General features: G+C 41.7%; 1 protein-coding gene across 1 annotated transcript; it reads left to right on the top strand.

Moving 5' to 3' along the window:
* The first annotated feature begins 37 nt into the window (after positions 1–37).
* Positions 38–15,864, top strand: EFCAB14 (EF-hand calcium binding domain 14). Its single transcript, XM_030953818.1, has 11 exons — positions 38–307; positions 1,222–1,370; positions 4,323–4,468; positions 6,083–6,181; positions 7,844–7,954; positions 8,522–8,602; positions 9,474–9,665; positions 10,351–10,431; positions 11,260–11,374; positions 12,197–12,328; positions 13,154–15,864. The coding sequence occupies exons 1-11, from the start codon at positions 132–134 to the stop codon at positions 13,327–13,329; spliced, it is 1,458 nt and encodes a 485-aa protein (XP_030809678.1). The 5' UTR covers positions 38–131; the 3' UTR covers positions 13,330–15,864.
* The last annotated feature ends 38 nt before the right edge of the window (positions 15,865–15,902 follow it).

A 15,902-nucleotide genomic window follows, 5' to 3' on the forward strand; every position in this document is an offset into this window, starting at 1 on the left:
GGAGCGCCTGTAAGCCGCCGCCGGGCCGCAGGCTGGCGAGCCGGGGCGCGCTGGCGGCGGCGGCGGCCGAGGAGAAGGAGGAGGAGGCGGGCGGGAGCCAGCCGCCGGCCGCGCCGCCGCCCCACAAGAGGATGAAGAAGCGGAAGGAGCTGAACGCCCTCATCGGCCTGGCCGCCGACGGCCGCAGGAAGAAGCCCGCCAAGAAGGGCTCGGGCCACCGGCTGCTGCGCACCGAGCCGCCCGCCTCCGACTCCGAGTCCAGCTCCGAGGAGGACGAGTTCGCCGGGGCGCGGGGCCGCTGCGGAAAGTGAGTCCCGGGCGTGCGGGGCGCTGCCCGGACGGGTCCTGCTCCGGCTCCGCGGCGGGGCTGCGCTGCCTTCGGCGGGTCGCGTTCGCGGCTGGGGCTAAAAGGGGGCGTGTGGGTCTGGGGACTGCCAGGGGACACCCGGAGCTGCACTGAGCGTGTCCGACCCCCAGGTCGCCTGTCTGGGGATAGAGGTATTGTCGGGTCTCAGAGTGGCTTGAATTGGAAGGGACCTTAAAGATCATTTAGCTCCAAGCCACGGCCAGGGACAGCTCCCGCTCGACCTTCTTCTCGTTTTTTAAATTTTTTTTTTCTGTTTTGTGCTCCACGCAGCACAAGCCCTTGTGGACTAAACTTGGGGGAGATGCTGGGCGCAGTTACCCGCGTGTGTGTGTGTGCTCAGCGTGGCACCGTCCTGCGAGCTGGCACAGTGCTGCTTTTCTCGGGGGACGTGCTGTGCTTTTGCCACTACATAAGCTTTTCAGTTAAGTAACAGCATTAATAATGGGCCTCTGTGCATACCTGAAAGTAGGCATGTCTCAGGGAAACCTGGGCTTTCACAGTTTAGAACGCTCTAGAAGTAACATTATGGTAATTCCTTGTCTTGAAGAGTGTTTTTCAAGCTATCAGGAGATGTGCCTGGCATAAGTTGATGTCGGTAGAGCAGGATATTTTAGTAAAGGAAACCTGACAGCTGCTTTTAAATATGCTAGATGTGCCTACTGAGGATAAACTGAATAGAGAGCAACAGCCCTGACCTGACTTTATAGCCTTATTTATTCCTGAAAACGCTCTTTGTTAGCCCTCGTCAGCCAAAATGTGTGTGGTTAAAATGCTGTCCTTACTTTGTAGCATTTAAAATATCACTTTTCTAGACACTGCTGTATATTCACAAGCTGTTACTTTGTTTTCTGCAGGGGAGACTACCTGCGGTGCTGCAGGTTCTGTTACCCTTTATGCGCGTTTGTCATTCTCGCTGCTTGTGTGGTCGCGTGTGTTGGCTTAGTCTGGATGCAGGTGGCTCTCAAGGAGGATTTGGATGCAATAAAGGAGAAGTTTCGAACTAGTAAGTATGAATGTAGCTACCATTTCACATTTCCTTTGGTTGCTTGCTCAGTCAAAGTCTGAAAATACTGAGTAGACGAATAACACCTGAATTGAGGAGTGCTCTGAGCCAAGAACAGAGAGACGTGGTGAATCTAAGGTGAATGCTAGATAGTCTTGCCTGCTCTGTATCTTCTGAGGAGCAGGGACACTGGACTGGGTGGGCCTGTAGATGCTTGTGTATACATTTCTAAAATTCCTGACTTTGGTCTTCAGAGTGATCTCTTCCAGAGGACAAGTTCTGATCAGACCTGTCAAAGCACTATAGGGAATTCTGAAAAAAAAATTAAGAAAAATTATGGTCTTGTCTTGAACTCTTTTAAGCCGCCTCTGTACTTGCTATGAAATTACTGCCATTTGAATGTTGTTTCAGTACTATATTTTCTCTCTGTATCCTCTGAATGTTTATTTTGCTTGCACTGACCTGTTCTTGTTCAACTTTTATGTCAGATTACATGTGGTATGGAGCTAATATTTTTAATACTTTGAAGTGTGGAGTTAGGATGAAGTGTTTTGCTTGTAAAGCTCAGGTTTTCTCTGTCCATGTCGGGATTCCCATGCCAAGATTTTCAATATAATAACTTCTGTAGGCTGAGGTATAACAAATGGTGATATGTGCATACAAGGTATGCTCTTGGCTCTCTGTACCTCAGCTCTGGGCACAAGATGTGTTTGAAACCCTCTGTAGATTGAAAAAGGTGAGCAAAGGAGTTGTCTTGGTTGTGATAAAAGAGGCATTGAGGAAGTGTGTGTAGAAATTCTTTGGTGTTGGTGTTTGGGTGTTCCTGTTCAGGCGTGTGAGGTGGGAGTTGCCTGCCAAGGTGGAACAGGCTGGCTGGGTGACAGAGAATTGCTGATAGATGTGCTTTTGTGTTGACTGATACTGAACTCTAAAAGTTAGCTGTAGTTGCTGTCCACCCATTCTGCAGGATACCTTCAGTTCCAGGCGCTGCTTTGTGGCTGTGAGTGTTCCCAGCAGTGGCTGTTTCTGTGTTCTGGGTCAGCAAGTGCTGCTCTTCATGAACTGCTCCCCTTAAAGGGTGTGCTGCTGGTAAAAGTTTTGCATGAGGACAGCATTTGTTGGCTTTGGTGTAGCTAAGTTTCATCATTCCTGCTCAACACAGAGCTCTTTGTTAAAGCAGCTGTTCCCCCTGAGCGTGTTCTCCCTGTCTGGCAATTACAGATGGTCTTGTTTTCCTCTTAATAGCTCTGATAGAAAAGCTGTGCATTTAATGCTTTGCCTGGTGATAAACGTGTCAGATTTCCTTGCCATCATAATACCATGCCTAGGAGCTGGATGGGAGCCTCATAATGAGGAACAGCATTTAAATACAACAACAAAAAAAGCAAGCAGCGAGAACAACCTGGTTCCCAAAGGTAACATTTTGCCTTGGTGAAATGTGTGGGTGAACAGAGAAACAAAGGCAGGTAGCCCATCTGTCATACAGCAAGTTTGGAAAAGGAACCTTTCTCTGAATCTTCATCCATCTTTTTTCCCCATAAGAGCAGGTGTTTGTGACAGTATTTGGTATGTTCTGCCATCCTTTGCACAAAGTAAGCATGGGATGAGTGCTTTTTATAAACAAGATGTCTTTGCGTCAAGTATGTTTGGAACAGGAGGAAGTCATGTAGTGTTTTCCCTTCAGTTGTCAGCAATGATGCTAAGAACACAGGGCATTTAACCTTCCTAGTGCTCCAAAAAACTCTTCAAGTGGAGTCCCACTGTTCACAGTGAGAGTGACAAAATGGAAAATAATTTGTCTACAAGACCCTATGAATACATGAGGCTTAGTGTGAGCTGCTTGTGTCAAATGCACACATTAGTTCTCAGTCTGTTTTGGCTAAAATACACTTTTCAAAGTCTTACTTAGCCAGAAGTGTTGTTTGGACCTTGGGTGATCCAGTGCAGATTTCTTTGCACCTAGAAAGTATTTTTAGAACTTGCTTAAAGAGAAGTGAGGTGGGTTTCTGAATATGCTCAGCTTTCCAGTTTTGTGTATTTGGGCTTCTCCTTTTGACTGGATGGGTCACACTTGGGAGTTTGTTCTGGGATCTGCCAGCTACACGTCACACAGGTGCCCTTGGCAGTCTGCTCTGAACAAGGGCTGATTGTTGTGGAGCCTTCCAGTGCTGCCTTACAGGGTGGGTGTGCAGATTTTGGAGAACTCTGTCATCTTCATCTCAAAACCTTTGCTTATTTGTTTATCAGACCTAAGGATTTAGGATTGCCTCACAGCACAGCTAAACAGCTTAGTCACTGCAGATCTGGAAGAGCTGCATTTCTGAGGCTCACTGGAATTGCTTTGAGCTGCATGTTTCCCCCTTCCTGTAATATTAATTGCAGTAATAACTGACTTAATTTCCAAGGACCTTGTTTACCAACAGGCATTAGTGCCTAAGATTACACATTATTTTTTCAGTTGTCTTTCTGTCAGTCAGAGCAACTAATTACATTAATCTCCTTGGAATTCACTTCATTGTCAGCAGCCCCTCTGCAGGCTTGAAAAGGACACTGAGGTTCATTTCATCTGCCTCCTTTGCCCTGGGATTGTTGGCAACTCTTTATTCACAGGCCCATTACTATTTCATGTTCCCCTGTGGAGGTAATGCAAAGTAACTGCACTAAATAAAGACCTACTGAGGTTTGCCAGAATGACAGGACTATGCAAAGTGTTAAATTTAGTACAGTCTCTCTGGGTCCTCTCTGCAGATATTGCTACTCTTAAAACAAAAAATAGCTGTCATTCTGAGCAAACACTGAATCCAGACTGGCAATAAACCTGTATATAGAAACTGTTATTGCCTTCTTTCACTGTTGTAGATGTTGCTGTTTGTAATTTGTTTTATGCCTTTTAGTGTTGTTTGCCTGGATTTTTGTTTTGGTTTGCTTTTAATTATTTTTTCTTTCTTTTAGTGGAATCTAATCAAAAGACTTCATTCCAAGAAATTCCTAAACTGAATGAAGATTTGGTGCAGAACCAAAAGCAGCTAGAACAAATTGAGACTGGAGAACTGGGGCTGAGTAAAATTTGGATCAATATCACAGAGATCAATAAACAGGTGAGAGGGAATCAGTCCTTGGTTTTTAATATTAATAAAATATTCCATTCAGTTCTTTTTAATGGAAATTAATTTTATCTAAGGACTTCTGTGGCCATATATGTAGCTTTTATTTTTAAAGTTCAAATAAAGTATAAACCTCATTATAAACAAGCAAAAAACAGCTTGAGCATCCAGCTGGGCTGGAGACTGATCACAAGAGGAGAAATTGCATAACTAGTGGAGGGAGTTCAGGCAGAATTTAAAAGAACCCAAGAACTGTGCAATTCTTAATTTTCCTGCCAAATAGTTGTGATGTTTATGATGAGAGATTTGACATTTCAAATTTCTGAGAACATTTTGTAAGTGTTTGAAAGAGTTACCTGACTCAGAGCAAGCTCCTGTTGCTGCAAACGAAGGCCTGGTGTCCTCTGAATATAAAAGCTGCTAACACACACTCAGCCTCTGAGCTGGTGTAAATCTTGGCTCTGTTGATGGGGCTAGAGCTAAGCCACTTAGCAGAGAGCTCTTTGCTCAGCTGCTCTATTAACTCACACTTCAAATGAAGCATCCAGCAGGTCTTTTACTGCAATTTCTGCCCTGGAGGGTAAAAGTTCAGAGCTGCTCACAGTGAATGGTATCAAGAGGTGTGTGTGGGGAACTCTTCTTGACCCAGCTGCTCTGGTCTAATTTGTTAGAGTACTGTGGTGCCTGCTTAGATTGATTTTTCTTCAGTCCCTTGTGGTGGTTAAGTGCTTACTGGAGCACATCTGAAAATTTGATTTGCTTTCTTTAGCATCTCACTGTTTTAGCCACAGTTATTCAGGCTCTTCATGAGACTTGAAATGCTCTTATCTGCACCTGGCTGTTAAAGATACTTGCATGTGGTTCTTGCAGGCCCTCAGGTTACTTCAGGGTCTGGTTACACTGAGCCAGATCTTCAGGGGATCAACATTTTCTTGCTGGTTTTTTTATCTGTGAATTGTTGGGATGTGCTGCTGGGAATAATCTCAGCTGGTGTTCACAGCTGTGAGCTAGAGAGTCTGCATGCCAGCTGGTTTACATTGATCTAATGTAAAATTAGGATCTTTTCCTCAACATGCAAAACAACTTTGTTTTTTAACCAGAAGAAAGTGAATTTTAGTCTCTGTTCCATGGGTGTAGTAGCGGAGGGTTTGGATGATGGGTGCAAATTTGTCCATCACTCAGCTGGAGAGGTTGCATGGCTTTGGTGGGTTTTGTCAGACAGGTTTCATTGCTAAATACAGAAGTGGGTGATGGTTTCCTCCACATGAAGACTTCTTGCACAATTCTTTAAGTCTTTCTTGGTCATCAGCCTCTCTAAGAGGATGAATGTAAAATTGGCAGAGGGTACCTTACTGAAAAGAAGGGTTTTCTGTAGCTTTCATTTGGTTTTAAAAACTAGTTAAATAAAAACTTGCTCTTTTGTAAGAGGCAGAATATTTTTAATGTAGCCTAGGCAGGATTTCTAACCTAGAGACAGGGTTGGTTTTTGTGTGTGCATGTATAATTTTGTATTGCCTGATGTTTTAATGTTACACATTAAGCCATCAGTATTGGGGGAGGTCAGAATCAGGATTGTGTTGCCTAATTCTTAGTCCTTTTTGGTTTTAGATATCACTATTGACCTCAACAGTAAATCATCTCAAAAACAATATAAAATCTGCTGCTGACCTGATTTCTCTTCCCCTCACAGTAGAGAAACTTCAGAAGGTAAGTTCTGTAAATGTGGCTATCACTAAATGTGTTCTGTGTGTTAAGCTGCAGCTGGGCTCTTGGGAGCAGCACTGACAGCAGGAGCTACCTGAGTTGCAAGGAATATTTGTCTCTTCTGTCTTTAAAATTTGACTTCATAAATTGTATGGTCCTATGATAATGTGTGGTAGGTAAAAAATTTAAAGGCTTTGTTTATCCCTTTTGGAGATGCATTTGTTTGTATTGTGCTGTCCCATGTGTACCTTGGAGCTGATCTTTCTGGTTGCTTTCCTTCAAGTTGCTAATTAATATCATGTGAGACATTTGGAAAAGGTTTTATAACTGCATGCAAATAGGTGGTTTGTTTAGCTTTTTAAATTGGAAAACAAAATTTATTGCTGTCTGTTAATATGATGTCATTCTGTGTGCCTTATTGAGCATTCTTTACCAAAGAACTGTCCTATTTATTTAGGTTAAAAGAATGGCTTCTTGAAATCTGCCTGGTTATTCCATGGCAGTTCTGTTTATTTAGCAATAAACATTTATGTTGGGCTAACACCTAATGTTAGTCCAGTCTTTGTGGCATTATGGGTTGCCACATCTCATTTCCTATCCCTACAAAATTAATGTATAATTAACAAGATAGTGACATGCAAAGCAATGAGTGTGGTTTGGCTGATGGGGCTGCCAGGATTTCTTTTTCTGGGAGGAGTACAAAGCTGTTTCTAAGCTCCTTATTTGCTGCTACAAGCAGGCTGGATTTTCACTGTGTCCTGGTCAGAAGCAAGTCTGAAGGCGTGTTGCTGTCAGGAGGAGTGTGGCCAGCAGGACCAGGGCAGTGAGTGTCCTCCTGTACTAGGCACTGCTGAGACCGCACCTCGAATCCTGTGCCCACTTCTGGGTCCCTCAATTCAGGAAGGACATTCAGGGGTCTGGAGCACAAGTCTGAGGAGGAGCAGCTGGGGGTGTTTAGCTCGGAGAAAAGGAGGCTCAGGGGGAATTTTATCGCTCTTTACAACTCCCTGAAAGGAGGTTGCAGCCAGGTGGGGGGTCAGTTCTCTCACGTGACGCAGGATAGGACAAGAGGAAATAACCTAAAGCTGTGCCAGTGGAGGTTTAGATTGGATTACAGGAAAATTTTCTTCACTTTTGTTAAACAGTGGAGCAGGCTGCACAGGGAGCTACTGCAGTTGCCATCCCTGAGGGTATTTAAAGGACATGGATGGAGCCTGGGGACATGGATTAGTGGTAGACAGCATTGCTGAGTTAACAGCTGGACTCAGTCTTAGAGGTCTTTGCCAGCCTAAGTGATCCTATGACAAGATTGCCTTTCTTATGTGGGATTTGGTTATCTTGAGCCTTTTTCCTTGTAGGTACCATTCCTGGAAATAAGGATGCCTGCTGGTGTTAAAATCTTGAAGGATTACTGAGGGAATTCCTCTTGGGCAGTGGCTTTTGTCCTTACTGCTGAAGGTGTCCTGAGGTCCTCCAGGGCACAGGTTTCATTGGGTGTAGTTTGCAGTTTTGAGTGCAAAAATCTTCCAAATTGAAAGTCATGTGCTTGATTTTGTGGGAGTCTGCCTGCAGTTTCATTAACAAAACATTGTGTTTAGCTGATTGGTAGTTTGGGACAGTGCAGTTTGGGGAAGGCTGAGATTTCTGTCATGTTTTTTATTGCAGACTGTAGCCAACATAGGTAGCACCCTTACCAGTGTGGCTCATGATGTTGAAAATATACAGACAGCTATTGAGGAATACAAGAAATCCATAGAAATACTCCAGAATGATGTGGTAAGAAAAATGCACTGCTTTCACATTGCCTAATAAGAAGCAAGTTAAAGAAATGCTTGAATTTTGGGGTTGTCAGAATATTGATATAGTTTGTTGATTGAATTAAGAATCTCTGTAAGGATGAAATGACTGACTGTCTTCAGCAGAAACTACTCACTGTGTTTATCCTGACCTCTCACTTGGCATTAACAAACTGAACCAATAATTGCAGTTTTTCAGCTAAACTGCAATACAAGAATTCTTGCAGATAAAATCAAAATTAGACACATAATTAAGCTTGATTCAGTCACTTGGTGCTCTGAAAACGTTGCAGATATGGCAGGGTGTGTGGTAGCAGTGAAATGTGTATCATAATACTTCATTAAATGGTGAAGAGTTAATTAGGAGGGTTTAATGAAAATAAATTTGGACCTTAAGTGTTTAAGTATTAGCCTAGTTAAGATACTGCATGCATAGCAGGCCTGAGTGACTGTACATGTAACAAATCATTCTTTAGCTACAGTCTGCCAGTTATTAAACACTTATTCATAGGGATTTTGTAACACATTTTTCTGCTTCTTTCCTTAGAAGGAATTAAAACAGCTGCCTTCACTTCCCTCCACTGTTGTGCCAAGGACTGAGGGAAATCAGACAGAATACTGTAAAAAGGTATTTTTCTCCCTTGCATAAGGAATTTTGTTACAAGTGTCATGGATATGTAACTTACCAGTGTGTTTTGCAGTACTGTTGTGTGCAAAAAGTATGTTTTTTATCAAGACAATGCAAATAGCATGCTTTAAAGCAAATAATAAGATAATTTTGCTCTAGTTTGTTCCTGTGTATGTGCAAACAGGAAAGTGCCCTAGTCTGAGAGAGGGGTATTTTGTATTCTGACTGGGTGAGTAGTAAAAAGAGTGAAACCAATGTCTGACAAATTATAGGTGTGCTTTGCTAAAGTAAATGAAAATAAGTTAAAGGCTTTTAGTGGAGTGGATTTTATGGCAGCCACTTGCTAATCTGAGCAAACTTGGGAGTGGCATGTACTGAGTCACTCTCACTGTAATGAGGTGTGGAAAACATTAATTCAGCAACCAAAAAAAATAAAAAGGTTAATGTGTAGGTGTTCAGCTGAATGGGTTAGAAGAGAATGACTGCATTTACTTACATTTAATACAGTCAGTATCTTCCTCAAAAATAAATCCTGTATATAAATATGCCCAGTACATGCTTTCTTGAGAAAAATCATTGTTGTGCTTACAAAGCTTGACCTGGAAAATGAGATGAATAGACTTTCTGTGTTCATTGCACAGCTGAAGTGATTCTATTAGCAACAAAGAGGTTAGCCCTGGGGGAGAATCTCAGTTTCAAACTTTTAGATAGCTGGAATAACTTTCTGGAAGCTTCCAGTTGGATGTTTTCAGTGGTGTCAGTGGAGAGCCAGCCTGAAGTCTGCTCAGTTAAACTGGGTCAGTCGTGTTGTTAATAGCAGGAGTTGCTGCAGAGGTTGGGAAAACTGACACGTGCTCTGTTTATATTTCAGGAAAGCCAGGCACTGCGTGCAGCTTTGGAACAGCTAAATAATACTGTAGTGGTGTACCAAAAGTTGAATGACATCAAGCTTCTAAATGTGGATTCAGCCATTGGCAACCTCAGCCGGAAAGTTACGCTGTTGGAAAACTCTCCCCTGGTTGTGAAAAGCCTGGACAAAAGAGAGAACTCATCCACCATTGTGGTAAGAGTCTGATGGCTCAGGGTGTTTCCTCAGGCTACTACTTCCCTTACACTGCAGATACAGCTTTTCAGAGCTAACTCAAGAAAATATGAGAGTGAAACTTGAGATGTTTAGGACTTCATTTATAAAAGGCTGGAGTTTGTTCCTGAGCAGATAACCAGTATTAAGAGTGTCTGAGAAGCAGTATTTAATTTCTTTTCTGCAATATCTACAGGAAAGTGTCCAAAACACTGTGACATTTAAGAGTTGGGTGGTTATTTTATGAGGCAGGACTCACAAACTGAGCTATGTTTTAGGAATCACTCTGGCATAGATATGTTAAGACCCACTGAGGAACTAAGTGGGACTCTGCATTTGTTCAACAGTGGTTAAATTCTAAAAAAACCCAATAATAAAAAATCCCTCCTAAATAAGTTCTTAAATTTTCCTTCATAAATTCTTCCAGTGTTTTCTGTTGGCCACACTGGGGTCAGTCTGTGAGAACATGTTCTGTACGTTTAGCAATAAAAGCATATGCTGACGTTGCTGTGGTAAATTATATAACCCATTTTTATGACTTCATGTTTATTCTATAGTATATCTGCCCTGGTTTACCTCTGCTTAATGTTTGCCAAATTTGAAAGAAAGAAACTCTGTTGTAGAAAATAAAAGCACATGAATAAACTCTGCTCTGTTTTTTCTCTAGGGGAATAATGCAACTACCTCTCTAAAAGTGGAAAATGAAGATCAATTAGATAGTGAAACTCAGTCAAATAAAGAACTGAAGGTAAAGTAAGGAAATACAAATTACAGTGGATTAGTAGAGCATGTAATTGTCTTTCTAAAGATGTTTTAAATGGACCTTAATTGAGCAAAGGTCTGCAAAGAGGCACTAGTGGAGTCAAGGACTTGCTGAAAGCCCCTCTCAGTAATGGTCCATCTCTGGCTGGGAGTGAGTACAACTGAATGGCCAAACTGTGGGCTGGGAATAGGAGGGGATGCTGCTGAGTTTAATTTCCATCTGCTGGAAAGAAGGTGGGTGAGTGAGCAGGCTGCACTGTCAGTTCTGGGCTTGTACTGATGTGAACTCAACCTGTCCTTGGGAATGTACCAATTAATAGAGCTAGGAAGCTGCAGATTAAAAAATATGGGAATTTTTCTTTAATAGAGATGCAGTGGCTCCTGCACAAAGGTGTTCACTACTGCAGACAAACCTTTGAAACAATGATGCAGTTTAGTTAATTTGTAAGTGTTCACTCCGAGTATGCTTGACTGTTTTATATTACACCTTTCCAGTGTCTTGCTCTTTTCTGTAGGAAATGCAGAAAGTAAACATCAGATGCTTTTGAAATGAGTGTATGCAAAATAATTGACTGTTTTTCAGGTTGAGGTACTTATTCTGTTGTTTTCCTACAGACCATTGTATTGTTTTATAGATTATTTATTTATTTATTGTTTTTAAATCTTGTTTATAATTTTAAACTTGATCGGCCTGGATACCTCAAAGTCAGTCAGAAGTGCTGACATATTTTAAATGACTACATTTTCTGGTCTTCTACATTTACTGAAGAGGTGCATTTTAAGGTTTTTTTTTTTTTTTTTGGTACATGTGCAGGAAGCAGGAACTACTAGAGATCCTCAGGTATCAAAACTAAAAGAGACTCTTCAGCTGATCAGTGCTCTCACAGGCAAGTCAGAAAATGACAGACCCATTGAGGCATCAAAGAATGGTAAGAATGTCTTGTAACAGTAATCCATGAACCTGGAGCTTCCTTGTGTAATTAAAGAGTAACTAATTAAGGTGGATAATTAGACTGTTCCTTAAGATTTTGATGAAGGCTTTTTTAGTTAAAGTGGTAGGAAACTGATGTTGCTAAAACAGAAAACTGCTTATGGCTCCAAAAGTTTGAAGGTGACTTAAAAGGTGTATGGCAGGATTCACATGGATCAATCACTGAGGGCAGGCAGTGATTAACTGTAGAACTTTATAACATCTGGTTTTGCTTTTTCAAAATGTAAGTGTGACAGGGAGGAAAGGTCTCTGCCTCTGCTGACTTCAGTTCTGCACTTCTGCTGAACATCAGATTTTTAAATATTTTATTACAACAGAACTGTGCTGCTTGTTCATTCCAAGCAGGTGCTTGGAAACTTACGCCTTGTTGTTGGGGAATGTTGGTATTGATAAGGTGAAAGCAACCCAGGTGGGCAGATGCAATTTGCTTAATGAAGCTTCTTCAGCACCCTCAGAGTGGGGAGCAGAAAACACTCCCAAGTCATTCTTTGTATGGGAGTTTATAAATAGCAAGTAAATAAACACCTCCTAGTACAGAATGGAAGATTAAAGCTGTGTGACTGTTCTTTCAATTAAAGTAAAAAGGGGCAATATTGCTGCATTCTGAAATATTCCAGCTACAATATTGCTACATTCTGAAATATTCTTATCCCATAGAGCTAGTGTAATTAAAAAAATCAGTTTTATTGGATTTTTATTTGGTTTAGGTAGCTGTAATTCTGTGGAATTAGTAAGACTAATAGAAATTGTTTCATAACAGTTGAAACTAGTCAGAGTACTACAGCAAAACCCACAGACCTTTCAAGGGTGGCTTCAAGGTCAGCTGGTGACTACACAGAGAGAAATGGGCAGCTGAGCCATCTGTCCTTACCAGGAATTTCCAGCATTGAAGGTATGTCCGTTTTAGGCTGACCTTTTCTTCTGAGTATTTCATGTAAATGTTTAGGAGAGGATAAGTATAAACATTCTGGGAGGTGTGAGGTCAATTTTAAAAGCTTAACGATAATGTTTTGTCTTTTTTTAAAGCAATTAAGAAAATAACTGAAAGAAGAGTATGTGAAAAAAAAAAAGAAAGTGATATTTAAGGAGAAGTGTGCATTATTAGTGAATTATAATTGTTTTGAGTACCAAAGTATTACATTGAGTGCCCCAGAGACTGGGAGAAAAGTCAAGGGCAGAATTAACATGCTGAAGGAAAAAGAAGTAGCTATGAGTGTGTATGTTCTGGGGCTTTTTTCTGGTCTGTATTTTTTTTTCCAAGAGAACACTGCCTGGTCAGATGAATGGTTTCTGGATCTTGCTGTTCAGTCTCTTCAGCTCCTGAAAGGGCAACTCTTTGCATCAGGAAGTGAATAGACACTTTTCCCTTTATATCATCTGTCCTGTTGGTATAGCAACAGTCATTCAGAGCTTGCTTTATTGGGGGATAACTGCATCTGTATGCAGTTAGTGGTTGTAAAATGGGCTGTTAGTTGTAGCCCGAAATGGGGATTACTTTCTTCAGATTTAGTGTAATTTAATCCAGAAATGTTCATGTTTTTTTCTCCTAAACTGCTACCAGCAGCTTGTGACAACACAGGAGGCAAACTCCTCACTCAGGGATGCTGTTTGTAATCACTGGGTACTAAGAGCCAGTGCTGTAAAACTGGGAAAGCAGCTTATAGGATATTCCTGTGTACTTAGAGGAGCTGTTTCTCAGTCCTTGTTCTCTTTGCAGATCTTCAAAAAGTGTTTGAAAAAGCACCTGCAGATGCTGATGGAAAACTCTCTTACAAAGACCTTCAAAATCTGTTTGGCTCCACAGCCCAAGAATCACAGAGCTTTAGGGAGTTTGACACAGATGGAGATGAAAAATACACGCTAAAAGAACTGAGATTAGCATTAGGTCTATAGGGTATGTGTTTAGGAATGTGATATTGGTGGATGTTACTGTAGCTAAAGGAAGCTACAGACATGAAAAACTATGGCTGCACTTTCCCAGTGTTTTACTGATCTTTGGAGCTAAATTACTGTACACATTACCACCTCTTTTTCAGTTGCATTTATTGAAAAGAAATTTACAAATTTGTATGTCGATAGGACATAATATTGGGACTTTGTTAAAATCAAGAAAATTCCCAAACTTGGAAACATTTTCCTCTCGTTATTTCCTTTTCAAGGGAGTTATTGCTTATAATTTAAAATGTATACATACTAAAATAAAACTATGGTTTTATATTTCACTGAAATTTGCCTTAAATTAGAGAGCTGCACTTTATGTAGAGCAGAAGGGAAATCTGTCTTGTGAAGATGGGCTGCTTCTGCTTGTAAATATTTGAGATAGAGTAAATTATGCATATTTAAGGACAAGTTGTGTCAGGGGCTGTGTTGGTAGTAATCTGTTTATGAGAAACTGAGCCTGGAATGGAGGTTTAAGAGATTCAGCTAAATTTCTGATTTTTGCTAACTATATCCATGAATAAATTTGGCCTCAGTCAGAGGAAAGCAGGAGGGGTTAGTCATGCCCATCTATAGCAGGATGTATTTTTAAAGGGAAGAGTTGAAAGTGTTTTTATATCATGAGCCTACAGGAGCAATTAACTTGCTGAGTGCTTGAGTTTTCACTTCAGCGTTGTTTAGGCTTTGCTGTGTTGCATTCAGATTATATTTTGTGAGATGAGCCTGTCTATTTATTTTTTTTAAATGAACATATTTAATAGCTTTAATAGATAGCTTGCTGAGCAGCACCGGAGCAGTTCATATCTCAGTGGTGCTCTGATACACTCCAGGAGTGTGAGCAGGTGGGAAGGCCCAGAGAACACTTGTGAGCTCTTTCCTGGCTGTTGTGACCGTGATCCCTTCTTGGTACCTTTATTTTTTGTCTCCTTGCCAACAGAAGGATGTAAAAAGCTGTGTAGGCATGTGCAATCACATCATCATTCTGTACTGACACACAGTTTGTAAGTGAGGTTTCCTTACTAGAGGAACTTAGATCTGTCATAGTAGTGGATCTAAACTCAGAACATAGAAAAATGACTTTTGCAGAGGGGATTCTCTCTTGCAGACTAGATCACAGGGCCAAGTTGGGTGATTTTGCTCACAAATATCACTGATCCTGTTAAGAGTTTTTTGCATGATTAGTGAGTTGAAATTTCCCACCTTGCTGAAACATCAGCTTATGAGGAAGTCAGTTCATAATTGTTGACTTTTATATTACTTCAGACTGGATGTTTTATCAATAATTGTATTTTGGAAGTATGAATCAGCAAAGGAATGTATAAATTGGAGCCTTGTTACCCATTTCCTAGGCTTCTTTCACTGTTGCTCTTCTATCCTGCTTGGGTAATGCAGATGCCACCCAGTACCAAAATGCTTTTGATGTGACATTTGAAAACGCTGTATTTTAAAACAAAACCAAACCAACCAACCTTGGCTTCAGAGAGGACAAGAAGCCAACACTTGCTTCTTGCCACTTCCCATACCCTTTTATACATTACTGTATAAATCCTTAACCAAATAAAGAAAAAAAGCAATAAAATGTAACCATTCTGATATTTTATTTGTACATACTGTATCATAGCCATATGCCAGAGTTTGCAAAATATTTTTGGAAGTTTATTTGTATGAAATTTAACTTTACCTTAAAATTTAAAAGATTATAGTACTGCCTTGTGAATCTTTTAGTGTTTTGTTTTGTTGCAGTCTGCTTTATTTTTAGAAGGCTTTTCAGCAAGCAGCAGTAGTGAAAATGCCAGCTAGACCTGATGTGTGCTGTTGCACTGCACTGCCCAGGGAGCTCAGCTGGTCACTGCTGGGACACGGCTGCCCAGGGCTGCTTCTTAACTTGCATGTCGAGGGCACAGTCGATGGCTGAGTGCTGTGGTCACTTGTAGGATGGGCTTGTGCTGTCAATTAGACAAAATCCGAGCATCCCTAAGCGCAGTGGTCTGTTCTGTGCTGCAGCCTGGGGGCACGGGTGCCATCCCAGCGAGATTTCTGCTATGCCATTGCTCTCCATCCCGCACGCTTCCCAAAGCCCTGATGCCAGGTGTGGGCAGGGCTCTCCCTGTTTATTCACAGTGCAGATGAAGAGCCGTGAGTGTAGTAAATACATTCGTCCGGATCCCCTCCCTGCCCTAACTCGTGCAGCTGCTGGTGGGGTACCGGAGGGGCGGCTGGATGCTCTGGGCAGCGAGTCCTTGAGAAAAATGCGATATCTGAGTGAAATCAAAAACAAATTTTGAGAGCAAACTGTAACAGAAAAAGAGCTCTGCCCTGCCGAGACTTGCTGTTGTGCCGTGATTCCTGGGCTCGCTTTCGGGCTGTACCTGTGGGTTTGGGTGACCACTGTGTCTCTTCCCCTGCGCCGGGAGCGGGGCCATGCCTACCGCGCTTGTTCGCTCCGCGGCGCTCCAGCATGTAACGCGGTTTTGCTCTCAATAAAAGCTCCTTTCCAGCCTGCGGCTCCGGCCGGTTCCTGGCGGGGG

The sequence above is a fragment of the Camarhynchus parvulus genome, chromosome 8 (genome assembly GCF_901933205.1).
Source record: "Camarhynchus parvulus chromosome 8, STF_HiC, whole genome shotgun sequence".
Classification (NCBI taxonomy): Eukaryota; Metazoa; Chordata; class Aves; order Passeriformes; family Thraupidae; genus Camarhynchus; species Camarhynchus parvulus.

Excerpts from the sequence above, each read along its gene's own strand:
- EFCAB14 (XM_030953818.1), top strand. The coding sequence starts at position 132 with ATGAAGAAGCGGAAGGAGCTGAACGCCCTCATCGGCCTGGCCGCCGAC. Across the intron at positions 11,375-12,196 it reads CATTGAGGCATCAAAGAATG|TTGAAACTAGTCAGAGTACT; the intron begins GTAAGAATGTCT and ends GTTTCATAACAG. Across the intron at positions 12,329-13,153 it reads AGGAATTTCCAGCATTGAAG|ATCTTCAAAAAGTGTTTGAA; the intron begins GTATGTCCGTTT and ends TTCTCTTTGCAG.